Raw genomic sequence first — 13,393 nt, 5'->3', positions numbered from 1 at the left:
TAATTTGATTACTGTTACACGCAGTCCTTGTACTTTCAACACAATTGGTTCCTGAAAATTGTGTCATAAGTCGAATGGTTGTAACTTGGAACTGCAATCATTGAGCAACCGAGTGTTGTAAAGTCGAAACCAACGGTTGTAAGTCAAATCACAATGTCAATTCAGAAACGTCCTAAGTGCCGTTCATCTTAAGTCAAATGTCGTAAAGTTGAGGACTGCCTGTATTTAACTAAACATATAAGGACCACATAAGACATAAAATATGTTGTGGGCGGGGGGGGGGAATGGGAGGGGACTATGTTCTGCTCTGTAACCCTGAGCTTCAGAGGATTGTGAGCCACAGTGATTAGGTAAGGAAGTATCTGACCATAGGATAACCCAATAGCCAGGTGAAGTACCAAGAAAATCACCACAAAACATAGGAAGAACAGGCTACTTCTCATGGAGAGAGAGACCAAGTTGCAAATAGTATCAGCACCCAGCAGAGTAGAATAGGGGGAAAGGTTAACTACAGGGGAAAAACCTCTTCCCATAGCTGTGAGGAAAAAGAACCATGTGGAAACTAATATATAATGTGTGGAAATTGTTTATAAAAACAAATATGCTAAGGAAAATTAGGCAACACCAATAAACACAATGCATCTCCAGGAAAACATTTGATTACCTCTCTGAACAAGAGAATAAATCTCTGACTGCATACAGATGGGTCTGTGGTCTTAGCGTAAATAAACTAAGTAGATGTATGCTCCACAAGGGCCACAGAGATACTGTTACTGCATTTTGTTAGATTCTATTATAAGATACCTTAAGCTTCTAACTTTAATATAGATAGCTATGGCAAATATGAGGCCAACTTTTTTGTGGTGTAAATGGATGCATTCACATTGACTTCAATGGAGTTTCACTCATTTACACCAGCAGAGACTTTGGTCGATGGTCTTTGTCACTTAAGGGTCTTTAGAACAAAGATATATTTGAATTATGTGAACATAAGCTAAGAAAATGCAGCTCTTATTGTTAATGTTTTCCTCATTATTAATACACAAATATCATTTTATGTTAAATGTTTTCACTCACATCAGACAAATTTGTATTTGCTTTAAAAGAAAAATCTATCTGTAAAACTCTGTCTAAAAATTAAAAGTATTAAAACAACCGAATAAAAAAAATGAATGAATGAACTGAAAGATCTATAACTGGGAATTTATCCATTAGAGATTATGTGGCAGTAGATACATACAGTTTTAGAAAGTCTCTTTTTCAACATAAACACAAGATTAATTTTAGCGTTCAAAGCCCATGCCTTTAGAATGAACAAAGTTTCTGTAACACAGGGTGGTTTAATTCTATTAAAATATGATTTTCCAAAACAGCTTCACCAGGAATAAAAGCCCAATCACTAGAAACGATAAACAGCAGCACAGAGAACTCCACGCCTCACTTTAGCTGTTCTAACACCCTCTTGCATTCCCTCTGATCAGACATCAGTAAAGGAAATAGCATGAGATTCAGTAGAGGCTCTCACAGCCTTATACTACAGACAGAGGACTCTTTATAGGTACATATCTGGAGTGACTTGCTCAATACAATTTCCACAAAGTCATTCCTTTCTAAATTAATTGGTCTAATACAACTACTCCAAAAGGATTTATTCTGTAATACTAGTATTTTTTAACCTTTACAAGTATTTATGCAGAATTGCTTTGGTCTCCCATACAATGAAAGCCAAACTATTTACCTTTTTTTCTGTTGAAAGCACGGTTCATGTTGAGAATCAGCCAATCAAATATGTTTTCTGTTTTGTGGCACTTCAACCTGAGAAGTAATGCACAAAAGGAAAGAATAAGGAGACAAATCTATAATAAAATGTCAAGTTAACAGATTATTTAAATATTATGTGACATTCAAAATGTTTTTAAAACTGGCCAATTTACATGTACATATATCTAAAGGCATATGCCTGCCTTTATTATATATGAACATTCGTGTTTGTACACATTGATGGCTATTTGTAAATCTAAATACCTATCAAATTGCACAGGTTGCATGTGCAGGTATAAGAAAGCAAATGCGTGCTAGACAGATTTTCTATGTACACATATAGAGTGTAACTAAAGGATCCTCTTCTACTAGACTCAAAAAGGAAACATAAGTAGGGAAACTTATCTTTTTAAAGAAAGAGAATGGGAAACAGTTGCTTATGAAAAAAAAATCAGGTGATTCAGGAATGTATATCTTTGAATGTCCCAGGGAAACTGAATATGACAAGTATGGTAAATTCAGAATGGAGAAAGGTAACTAGAGGTGTTCCCCAAGGGTAAGTCTTAGGACCAATCCTATTCAACCTATTCATAATTGATCTGGAGAAAGGGGTAAACAGTGAGGTGGCAAAGTTTGCAGATGATACTAAACTGCTCAAGATAGTTAAGACCAAAGCAGACTGTGAAGAACTTCAAAAAGATCTCACAAAACTAAGTGACTGGGCAACAAAATGGCAAATGAAATTTAATGTGGATAAATGCAAAGTAATGCACATTGGAAAAATAACCCCAATTATATATACAATATGATGGGGGCTAATTTAGCTACAACTAATCAGGAGAAAGATCTTGGAGTCATTGTGGATAGTTCTCTGAAGACATCCACACAGTGTGCAGCGGCAGTCTAAAAAGCAAATGGGATGTTAGGAATCATTAAAAAAGGGATAGGAAATAAGATGGAAAATATCTTCTTGCCCTTATATAAATCCATGGCATGCCCACATCTTGACTTCTGTGTACAGATGTGGTTCCCTTATCTCAAAAAAGATATACTGGCATTAGAAAAGGTTCAGAAAAGGGCAACTAAAATTATTAGGAGGTTGGAATGGGTCCCATATTAGCAGAGATTAAAGAGGCTAGGACTTTTCAGCTTGGAAAAGAGGAGACTAAGGGGGGATATGATAGAGGTATATAAAATCTTGAGAGGTGTGGAGAATGTGAATAAGGAAAAGTTATTTACTTGTTCCCAAAATATAAGAACTAGGGGCCACCAAATTAAATTAATGGGTAGCAGATTTAAAACAAATAAAATGAAGTTCTTCACTCAGCACACAGTCAACATGTGGAACTCCTTGTCTGAGGAGGTTGTGAAGGCTAGGACTATAACAGGGTTTAAAAGAGAACTGGATAAATTCATGGAGGCTAAGTCCATTAATGGCTATTAGCCAGGATGGGTAAGGAATGGTGTCCCTAGCCTCTGTTTGTCAGAGGGTGGAGATGGATGGCAGGAGAGAGATCACTACATCATTATCTGTTAGGTTCACTCCCTCTAGGGCACCTGGCATTGGCCACTGTCGGTAGACAGGATACTGGGCTGGATGGATCTTTGTTCTGACCCAGTATGGCCATTCTTATGTTCTTATGACATTTTAATGATTATTGGAAAGCTCCCCTCACTGCGCTTTAACAGACACAAGTGGGAATAGATTAAATATATACTAAACAATGAAGATTAAGTCTACACAGACAGAACAAGAAGTTTTAAAATGAATGATGAATATCTACTGTGAAAGTCAATAACAACATTCAGTAAGATATACCCTGTATTATATTGGCCTGTTTTGTGCCTTGAGACTGTCAACTCTTTTCAAGTTGTGCTCTCCAGAAAGTTTTTCCTTCAAACCATTGTCATCTGCTGATGACAGTGTTCCCACCATATCAGACCTGTATCCTTTTCCTACACCTAGCTCCCAGACTGGAACAGATTTTTTTATATATATAAAATCACATTCTCTGACACAAAATTCTTATCCTGATTTCAAACTCAAACCCTGATAGTATCTTTAGAATTGTATTTTCTCTTTGCTAGCATTTTACAGACATGGAATCCTACACTTATTTTTGGAAATACCCCATTACTTCCCAGTGTAGGCAGGGAAATCTTCCTTTGGAGCTCCTTGCTTAAAACACTTTTTGTTTGGATTGTTACTCGCCCATCCTCCCTTCCTCTGTCCAGGTGCCCCAGCCAACATGCTCCATCCACGGTGTTTGAAAATGGCCTCCCTCTATCCTGCTCTTCCCATGGCATTTTGAGCTTGAGGAAGAATGAAAAAAAAATTGGATTTTCAAAGTGCTCATTGTTACCATAACTCTGCTCCCACTGAAATCAATGGGAATTTTACCATTGACTTTGATGGGAGCAATGTTAGGCCAACATTGAATACTTCAAATAGTATTGTCAAGATGACCAAGGAAAATTAGTGTAAGCTTTTGTATGCAAATATGTGGATTAAATTTTGCAAATTTTGTCCCGCTTTGCAAATAACTATATATAGTTCTTAATACAGTAATTACATCCTTATTTCCATGGAAAGATTGTATGTCTTTTAGATTAAGGTATACAGGTAATTATACTTAAATCCTTTGTATTTTATTTTAAAATCACTACATATTTGATAGTTTTCATATCTGGTTAACACTATGCAAATTATGGCATAATTACCACCTATTTACTCTAGGATGAATTAGCCTGGGTTGCAAATAACTTACTATGCTCTCTAAGATGTATTTACCAGTACTTTTTAATGGATTTTTTTTACTAAAACTTGTAAGGTAGTGGAGGAGAAGATTAGGTAAGGGGTGGGGATGAGGGAGGTGGAGTTTTGTATTTTCAAATCAGATCTTCAAAGGCAAGTCCACCTGTCACACTCGTCAAATCTACATGGCAATGAAACACAACTAATCGAATAATCTTAAAACAGTCATTATTATGCTAAAATTACTGTCATTTCTGTCCTTGCATTGACAATTTCAATGTAAATTGAAAGCCGTTAACCCCAATATAAAATACTATTTTCACCACATATTGCTCATTTCTGTATATTAGGAAGACTACTTATCTCCTTATGTTAGAGACATATCAGCCATTTAAGCACTGATATTAAATAATAGCAATTCCTAAAAGAACTTTACCAAAACAGTACAAACTTATTCCATTTATCAAACAACAATACAATTAATGCCCTATTAAACTTAAACAGTAATTCAATTACTTACCGTAAATCCTCATTTTTTTTCATCTTCAGTACTTTTGTACTTCTTGTATAATTGAAGAGTCATTACTGAATTATTTCATTTAATTTTACTGTTTTATATTTGTAATGCCCATGTACTAATACTGAAGTACAAATGTTAACTCATAATATTTTTCACAGGGTTTAGGATTAGTACCCTCTAAAGAATGTAATATACCAGTTTACGAAAGGACCACTAGATCAGCTGATTAAGGGCCTGATCCACTTCACATTAAGGTCATTGGAAGTTTTGCCATTGACTTCACTTACATTATCTGGCCCCAAAGCCCAGATTGACTACACCATAACTAAAATGGGGCAGAGTTTGTCTAGGGCTTACCCAGGAAGGACAGCTCTGATTTATGGTGTGGGGGTGGGAGGAAGGAAGGAGGACAGAAACTTCTGTAAAAAAAGGTGCTCGGTGTTCAGCTTTGCAGCAATGACTCACCCCCACTTCCCCAGGAATTTGAGGTCCGAAGGGCATACAGGTACGAAACCTGGGTGGGGCAAGTTTCTTTGTTTCACATAATGAGAAAGACAGCACCCACCCTCCCTCCTCTAGTGGATGCGAAGGGCAGGCTGGTTTAGGACCTGCTGTGGGCATTACGCAAGTTGCTCCTTTTAAAGCAGAGCTAGGAAGGAATTTTTCCCATATCACCTGAATTGGATTTGGTGGAGTGAGGGTTTTTCACCTTCCCCACAGTGGGTGTGACGGAGGATCTTTTCTGGTGACAAGAAAAGGTGGTAGGCCATATGTCGCAACTTATTTTGTAAGGTTGGCCAGATGTCCAGTGCAGGTACGCCATAGGGAAGGCAGCCAGTGATGAGATAAATGGCCTGATAAAGGACTTAAAAGGAGGTACTGGATAAAGAAACAGAATGGGGGAGGGAGTTGGGTACTCCTCTGATTGGTACAGCAGGGAGCCAACCCCCACCCCATTCTCATAGCCCACCTTAACCCTCTTATGAGGGTGGTGGATGGTAAGGTCCAAGGGGACCAAGGTCCATGGGTCGGCTGGGGGACCTGGATAGAAACAAAGGGGGGCTGGTGTAAGCCGCAGAGAACTGATTTGAATAAACATGGATTTGCCTGCACAGTACACTTCATCAGCCGGGTAGTCCCAGACATCTATATAATAAAGTTGCGGCCTGATTAAAATCCATAACAAGTGTCTCCTGTCCTTCTTGCGGTGTATCCAGACAATCAATTTACTTGCTTTAACAAAGAATGTGTAGGTAATCGTAATCAAAAGCACGGTTTATTTAAATGTGTCAGTCATGTTGAGTTTAGCGGTATGAGAGGCAATGCAACCTGATTTAGTACATGACAGGGGAACATACATTCAGATGAACTATCAGTAATGAAAATGCTGGTAGCTAATCTAATACAGGTGAGGTGGCCAGCAGTGTTACTAACATATGAATTTCAAGCAACAGAAGAAAGCATTTAGCCAAATGCTTTAGCAGTTTGCCTACAGAAGTCTTTGCAGGACTTACATTTTATTCTGTTTTTAAGTGATGGAAGTTTTATTTAAAAAAAATCCCTATTTTGTTTAATGTCATACTTTAGTAACATGCTACCAGACTCAGAGCGTCAAAAAAAGAGAGAAAGGATGGTGTTCTATTTAAGGTGTAAGAAGATTAGGGATCATCAATGTCCTACCTCTGCCACAGGCTTCTCATGTGACATTAGGCAAATCACTTAATCTCTCTGTGGCTCAGTTCCCCATTTTTAAAATGGGGTAATAATATTTTCTTTCTCCCAGTCTTTGTCTATTTAAGCCCTTATTCAAAATTGCACTTAAGCATGTACTTAACTACCCGTCCTGAATAAGAATGTTTTCCTGAATCAGGGCTTAGAGTAGACTGTAAGCTCTTTGAGGCAGGGATCATTTCTACACAATACACACAAAGCCTACCCAATAAGGAGCTGATCTCTGTTGGAGCCTCAAAAAACTATTGTAAAACAAACCAACATATATAACAGTTACTAAGTGTGTTAACATGCCCATGATTTATATAAAAGTAACCAAGAATAACTTCTGAAGCTTTCTAATTAAGAAATGATACAAGAGAAGGTCATTTAAAAATATAATTTATCATTGTGTTACCGAAGTCTTAGCATAATTAAAAAGATGCCAGATTTATACCTGATGTACCTTTACTGATTTGAGCCCAAAAGGAATTTAGACTGAAGGTAGATTAAGTTAACATATGGAAAATATAAACACCATTAAAATAGCTGCTTTATCATTTTCTAAAAATATCTAGTGACAAGCTGCAGTTTGGTTCCTCATTTTGTGTTTACATATATTGAATTTCTGAGAGCTATTTGAAAATAAAAGCTTATCTCTTTTCTTTAAAGAGCAAGGATGAAAGCTAATATTTAAAGAAACCTGTAGTCATAAAAAGCCAAAACATCTCTACTACCTGACTGGTGAAAAATTCATTGCTGAATCTTTCATCAGAGATTAGTTTGAAATTATTTTTGCAATCAAACACAACACACGGAGATTAAATAAAACAACAGACTGTAAATTGGAAGGAAACTGACACCATCTTTTATTAATAATCATTGTTTATCGAATGTACTTCATCCTTATTATTATCTGAAATGTTTGACTCAGCTCTTAAAACTAAGCAGAAGAACCCAGCTTTCAGCTACCTTTAACGGTTCTCAAATATTTATTATTTTGACTCCATTTTAGTGCTATCAGGTCTATAAGGATACTATATAACACAAATAGGATTTGATCCAATGCCCAACATCATCTATGGAAGTCTGTCCACGGACTTGAATGGGTTTTCTGTAAATTAGCTATGAAATGCTGTGAAGAACGTGGGAGGCAGCCACATTAATTTGTGAGTGTGAGATACAGAGAGAGACAGTATGAGAGTGTAAGTATATATAATATATGAATTTGAGGCTTATTTATTACTGACTAAAAAGGTGGCCAAGGGTCAAATCCTGCAGGAATCCAAAACAATGACTATAGACACACAACTGCTTGGTGCTCAAATGGATAATACCAGGAATCCACTGTATGAAGACTACCTCCATCCCGCTCTGGAGAAATGCATGAATAGTTTGACCAGGTTCAGGAGTTCTACTTGAAACCTCAGGAGATCTTCTGGCAGGAACTTTCAATCAAAGGACCTTTTAAATGGATAAAAGACAGCCTGTGTCTTAAGGGAGACACAGGCTAACTGAGGTGCAGACTGTCAGAGAGACAGCAATTGTAGACGACAACATATCTCACCCAACCCAATGTCAGAGCTAAGTTTAAGTAAGACAGTATGCATTTAAGGTTTTAGTTATTTTTAAGTCTTTTCTCCCTACTTGGGGTGATCCTAGGAATAAATAAATCATACCCTAATGTGAACAAGCTGTTCTCTATCACTGCATTTACTTGTTGGTCACTGCAAGGCTTTGCCAACCCACCCGGTTTGGCCAGGAGTCTCCTGGAATCGGGCTTGATCTCCTGGAGGCTACTGAAGCCAGTCTGGGAGATTTTAGGTGCTAATAGTCCAATGGCACAGCGGTGCTAAGGCAGGTTCCCTACTTGCCCTAGCTCCATGCTGCTCCTGGAAGCTGCTGGCATGTCTCTCTGACTCCTAGGTGGAGGTGCAGCCATGTGTGTGTGTGTGTCTCTGCATGCTGCCCCTACCCTGAGCTCTGACTCCGTAGCTCCCATTGGTTGGGAATGGGGAACCACGGCCAATGGGAGCTGCAGGGGTGGTGCCTGCAGGCAGGTGCAGTGTGCAGAGCCACCTGGCTGCCCCGAGCCTAGGAGCCACTGCCGAATATGCCGTTGCTTCCAGGAGACACCCAAGGTAAGTGCTGCCCGGCAGGAGCCTACACCCCAAGCCTCCTCCCACATCCCAATCCCCTGCCCCACCCCGAGTCCCCTCATGCACTCAAACCCTCTCCTGCACACCAACCCCCTGCCTAGCCCTTATCCCTCTCCTGCATCCAAAGGAGGGGGGGGTCAGAGAAGGGGCAGGGCCAGGGCGTGGCCTCAGGGAAAAGGCAGGACAAGACAGGGGGCGGGACAAGGGTTTTGGGTTTGTACAATTAAACAGTTGACAATCCTAGTCACTGCTCCAGGAGAGAATTCTCTAGCAGGGGCCTATTTGAACCTGCTGTAGATAACAGGATTTTTCACAACCAGTCAAAAGTGTGGTGAATCACGGGATTCTATTCTGAGAGAAATGCAGGACTCACTTGAAACAGTTGTCCAATGGATAGACAGAGAGAGATCAGAGGGACAGCTCATTCCTGAACTGTAACAGATGCTGATTATTCCAGTTACAGATTTCACTGTGCCACTGGGAAGCATAAATGTTTGAAAGAGTAAAGCAACTTGTGACAAGCAAAGGTAACAGAAAAAGGGGGGAGGGAGAGGGGAAAACAAACTTCTGCATCCTTCATCTTAAAGGAACACGTGCCTCTGTGGAGAGCATTTCTCCATCCCAGAACCAGGCATTTTCTTCCTCCTCCTTCAAAAAACCAAACCAAACCAAACCTCATTAAGCAAAAGCTAACTTACACCTGACTCTAGCATAGTTGCCAACATGCAAAGAATTTTGGTAGGGACAAATTTCCACACAGGCTGGGTAACCAGAGACTGAGCCATCTGAGGGATGTACATTCACTGAGGGGAATTTTAGGTTTCTTTTTCTTTGAGGAAGAGGAATATAAAAGGCAGAGAAAATAACCCAATATTCATAAGAATACACTCAGCAGCCTGAGCTATTTGAAAGATCACTCTCTGAGCAGTGTGAATTCTGGCTGTTTACCTGGCATGTGAAGACATAGCTTTGAGGCTATTAAAGGAACTAACACTAACCCAGGTAACCAGTGACGTGTAAAGACATTTCTTTCCCTTTCTGCTTTGTCCCCACTTCATCAATATATTTGGTAGTGGGGGGAAGGGGTAAGGCCTGGGACAGCTCCATGGGGTGGTGAAGGGAGTCTAGGAGCAGCTATGTGGTGAAGGTTGTGAGGGAACCTGGGGAAACTAGGTGGACGGTAGTGGTGGGAGTTTTTCAGGGTGATTGGACCCTGAGGCTGATAGGTGGATGGTGGGCTTTGAGGAAGAGAGGTTCCTGGATCTGGTACTGTCCCCTTCAACTTATGTCTCCTGACCACTCCTCCTTGGCTCACATCCAGCAGAGGAGCAGCAAAATGGGGGGGAGGGGCAGACTGGCAGCCCAGCTGCACACTAAGTGGACATATCTCAGTAGTCCTCAGTGGCTGCAAGGAAACTCTGAAGGGATAACACAAAACTCCAACTACCCAGGATTTTAGTGAGGATGGTAAGTTCAGGATAGTTCTGTATAACTTAGGACAACTTTGGACAGATTGGGAGAGCTGGCAGCTATGCAGCAGATGAAATAAACTATCCTAACTTACCATACCTTGTTTTTCCCATTTCCTTTTTGCTGGCTGGTCTGGACACTCATTTGTCCTGTTTTAACCTCAGGGCCCCTCTCTCACATTCCACTGGATCTTTTTCATAACTCTGCTGTAATGAACCCCGAGTTAAAACTGTTTCTGGTAACTTATTGTATGTCTTCACTACACATTTAAACCTGAGTGTTTGGCACCTGGGTCTGAGCACCTCGGTTTGCCTAGCCCAGGTGTGATCATCCTCACTACAAAGTCTGACCCGCACTACTGTGTCCTTTCTGTTTCTGTACTAACCCACGTGTGTCTGAGGGCCTCTCTCAAGGTTCTTTCTGCTGAGATGCTCTAGGATTCTTTCTCAGGCAATTGTGTCAGTTGCGGGAGAACTTGCCCTTCCATGGGAATTGTGGGAAGGGCATCAACAAACTATATGCACTTGAGTGATTTTGCCTGTATCCTCACTGCAAAAAGGTAGCTTCCAACCAGAGTTAACCTGAAGCCTGGGGCTCTACCCTAACCACCACCCATGTGAACTAGCTAAGGCTTAAAGTACCTCCAAACTCAGGTCATAGGTTTTTCTGTGTGTATGGTAGGAGAATTTGGACTAAAACCTGGGTAGGAGCCCAGGTTAACTGTGCAGTAGAGATGTATCCTTAGTGTGTGGCATCACAAGCTGGGTTTGGGTATTTTGTATATTTGTGATTCCCTCACTCCTTGCCCCTCCAAAATACAAAAGGTTCTTTTAAGCAAGGTTAACAAAACCAGACCAAGGTGGAGTATACAGGTCAAGCCATTTTGGAGCTTTGAATGAACTAAAATAGTTTTAAAAATAAAGAAAAAGAAAAATGTCAACAATGAACTCAAACCTTCAAACACAACAGGTAAAATTTTCAAAAGCATCCAAGTGACCCAAGAACTTAACTCCCATTTTCAAAAGTGACCTACGTACTTAAGAGAGTAAGTCCAATTGGTTAAGTCACTTTTGAAAATGAGATTTAGGGTCTTGTTTCACTTTATAGCTTTGAAAATTTTACCCAATAGCTTTAAAATTCCATTTCTGATTTTTATCAAACTGCTTTTGGCAAACTATTCTGGGATGATATGTGACATTAGGGAATTTCAAGAAGATCAGGGTTTTTATTTTTGAGAAAAGTTACTGGGGGGAACAGGTTTTGAAATTTGAGCTTAAAATTATGGGAAGATGGCTTCAACTTTAACTACAGAGCAGCTATTTCTGCTTCATAAACTTTATGAATGTACATGATTGAATTGAATTACACTGACTATGGCAAGATGTGGTGTGATGATAAAAAAACCCTGCAAAATAAAGCGCCTCATTCTGATTTTCTCTCCAGTGTTATGTAAAGGCATTAGAAACTAATCAGTTGGTGGCAATCCTACAAGTTCCAGCTAAAACTGCAATAAACAAATTAAAATATAGTTCTTGCAAACAGAAACAGTAATCATTCATCAGTCTCTGAATTTCCATGAGATGCGCTGCTGCCACTAATAATTTGAATGTGCAAACTGATTACGAACTGCAGCCCCTAAGCCAGTGGGCTGGGAAGGGAATGAAAGCAGATGCAATGAAAAATTACATTAGATATGGATGGTCTAGACAATCTGGATAAAAATGGCATGTTTCATGCTCCTTTTGCAGCCTCCCATCTCTGACTTATACTTTGCAAAAACAAGTATCAGTAAAGCTTATGTTATTGCTTTAGCCATATAGAAATTGTTTACCTGAACATTCTGTGTACCACTCCTCCTCTCCCAGTTATCTGCTGGCACTTTCCCAGCTCTTCTCCTCCCTCCCACTCCCAAACATCCCCCCTATGCACTTGCTTTACTTCCCTTCCAGACAATTCTTCACAGCTTCGGCAACTTCTACCCCCCATTCTCCAATATAATTTTGCTCCTTTTGAAGACTTTGATCCCTATCCAGCAGCTCCCTGCTCTAATATTGAGCTCTCTGTAACCTCCCTCTCCAATTAGAAACCTCCCTGATATCTGTCTTAACAGAAAAAAAAAAACTTTACTCCACCAACTAAAAGGCTCACAACAATGAGAGGAAATCTGGAAAGTATGTAATAGAGACAAATCAAACAGACTAAATGAATAAATGAACAACTCCCTCCAGATGTAAAGCCAGGAGTAACAGTGAAAGGCTACACAGAAACAATAAATAAAAGCGAGAGAAAATCACAGAATAATCACAAAATATTCTCCTCTTCCTATGCTGTTGTTGAGTTTTGTGTGCAAGTACTGGGCAGTGCTGGTGGCCTGTGATACACAGGTGGTAGGACTAGATCTAGTGGTCCTTTCTGGCCTTAAACTCTGGACTTGTCTTCACTACTGGGGTAAGTTGACCTAAGTTACCCTACTCCAGCTATGGGAATAACGTAGCTGGAGTCGACGTAGCTTAGGTCGACTTACCGCGGTGTCTTCACTGCCCTGCGTTGAGAGGAGATGCTCTCCCGTTGACTTTCCTTACTCTTCTCGGGGAGCTGGAGTACTGGAGTTGACCGGAGAGCGCTCTGCCATTGATTTAGCAGGTCGTCACTACAGCAGCTAAATCGATACCCGCTGCATCAATTGCAGCAGTTATTTCCCCGGAAGTGAAGACCAGCCCCATGAATCTATTCAAACAATACCTGAAACCATGCCTATTCACAACCCTTTCTTCTCTGAAACTGAAGAGTCATGTAGGGCTGGTGCAGGGAAGAAGACCCCACATGGGAGGCCCTCAAAACCAGCCAGCCTGCGCAAAAACCAGGACACAACACTGGTTGTTTTCTTCCACAAAACTAACAAGGACACCAGGACAGACAGGATCTGAAAAAGAGGGAGATTCCTACTTTACACGCACACATGGCCACCTGAGTGATTAAAGCTAACTGGAACATTTAGAAATGACATCAACAAATTAA

At 40.1% G+C, this 13,393-nt stretch overlaps 1 protein-coding gene across 8 annotated transcripts in view; it reads right to left on the bottom strand.

Moving 5' to 3' along the window:
• GULP1 (GULP PTB domain containing engulfment adaptor 1) overlaps positions 1 to 13,393 on the bottom strand; it is a 289,955-nt gene that overhangs the window by 130,973 nt on the left and 145,589 nt on the right. For all 8 annotated transcript variants that reach the window (XM_043505462.1, XM_043505461.1, XM_043505459.1 and 5 more), the window contains one exon: positions 1,739 to 1,815. In XM_043505462.1, the coding sequence (XP_043361397.1) occupies positions 1,739 to 1,766 (28 nt within the window). In that variant the 5' untranslated portion in view covers positions 1,767 to 1,815. The remainder of the gene's footprint in view (positions 1 to 1,738; positions 1,816 to 13,393) is intronic.

This window comes from Dermochelys coriacea, chromosome 11, assembly GCF_009764565.3.
Source record: "Dermochelys coriacea isolate rDerCor1 chromosome 11, rDerCor1.pri.v4, whole genome shotgun sequence".
Classification (NCBI taxonomy): Eukaryota; Metazoa; Chordata; order Testudines; family Dermochelyidae; genus Dermochelys; species Dermochelys coriacea.
Note: the sequence above shows the minus strand (reverse complement) of the source record. Positions and strands in the feature narration are given on the sequence as shown.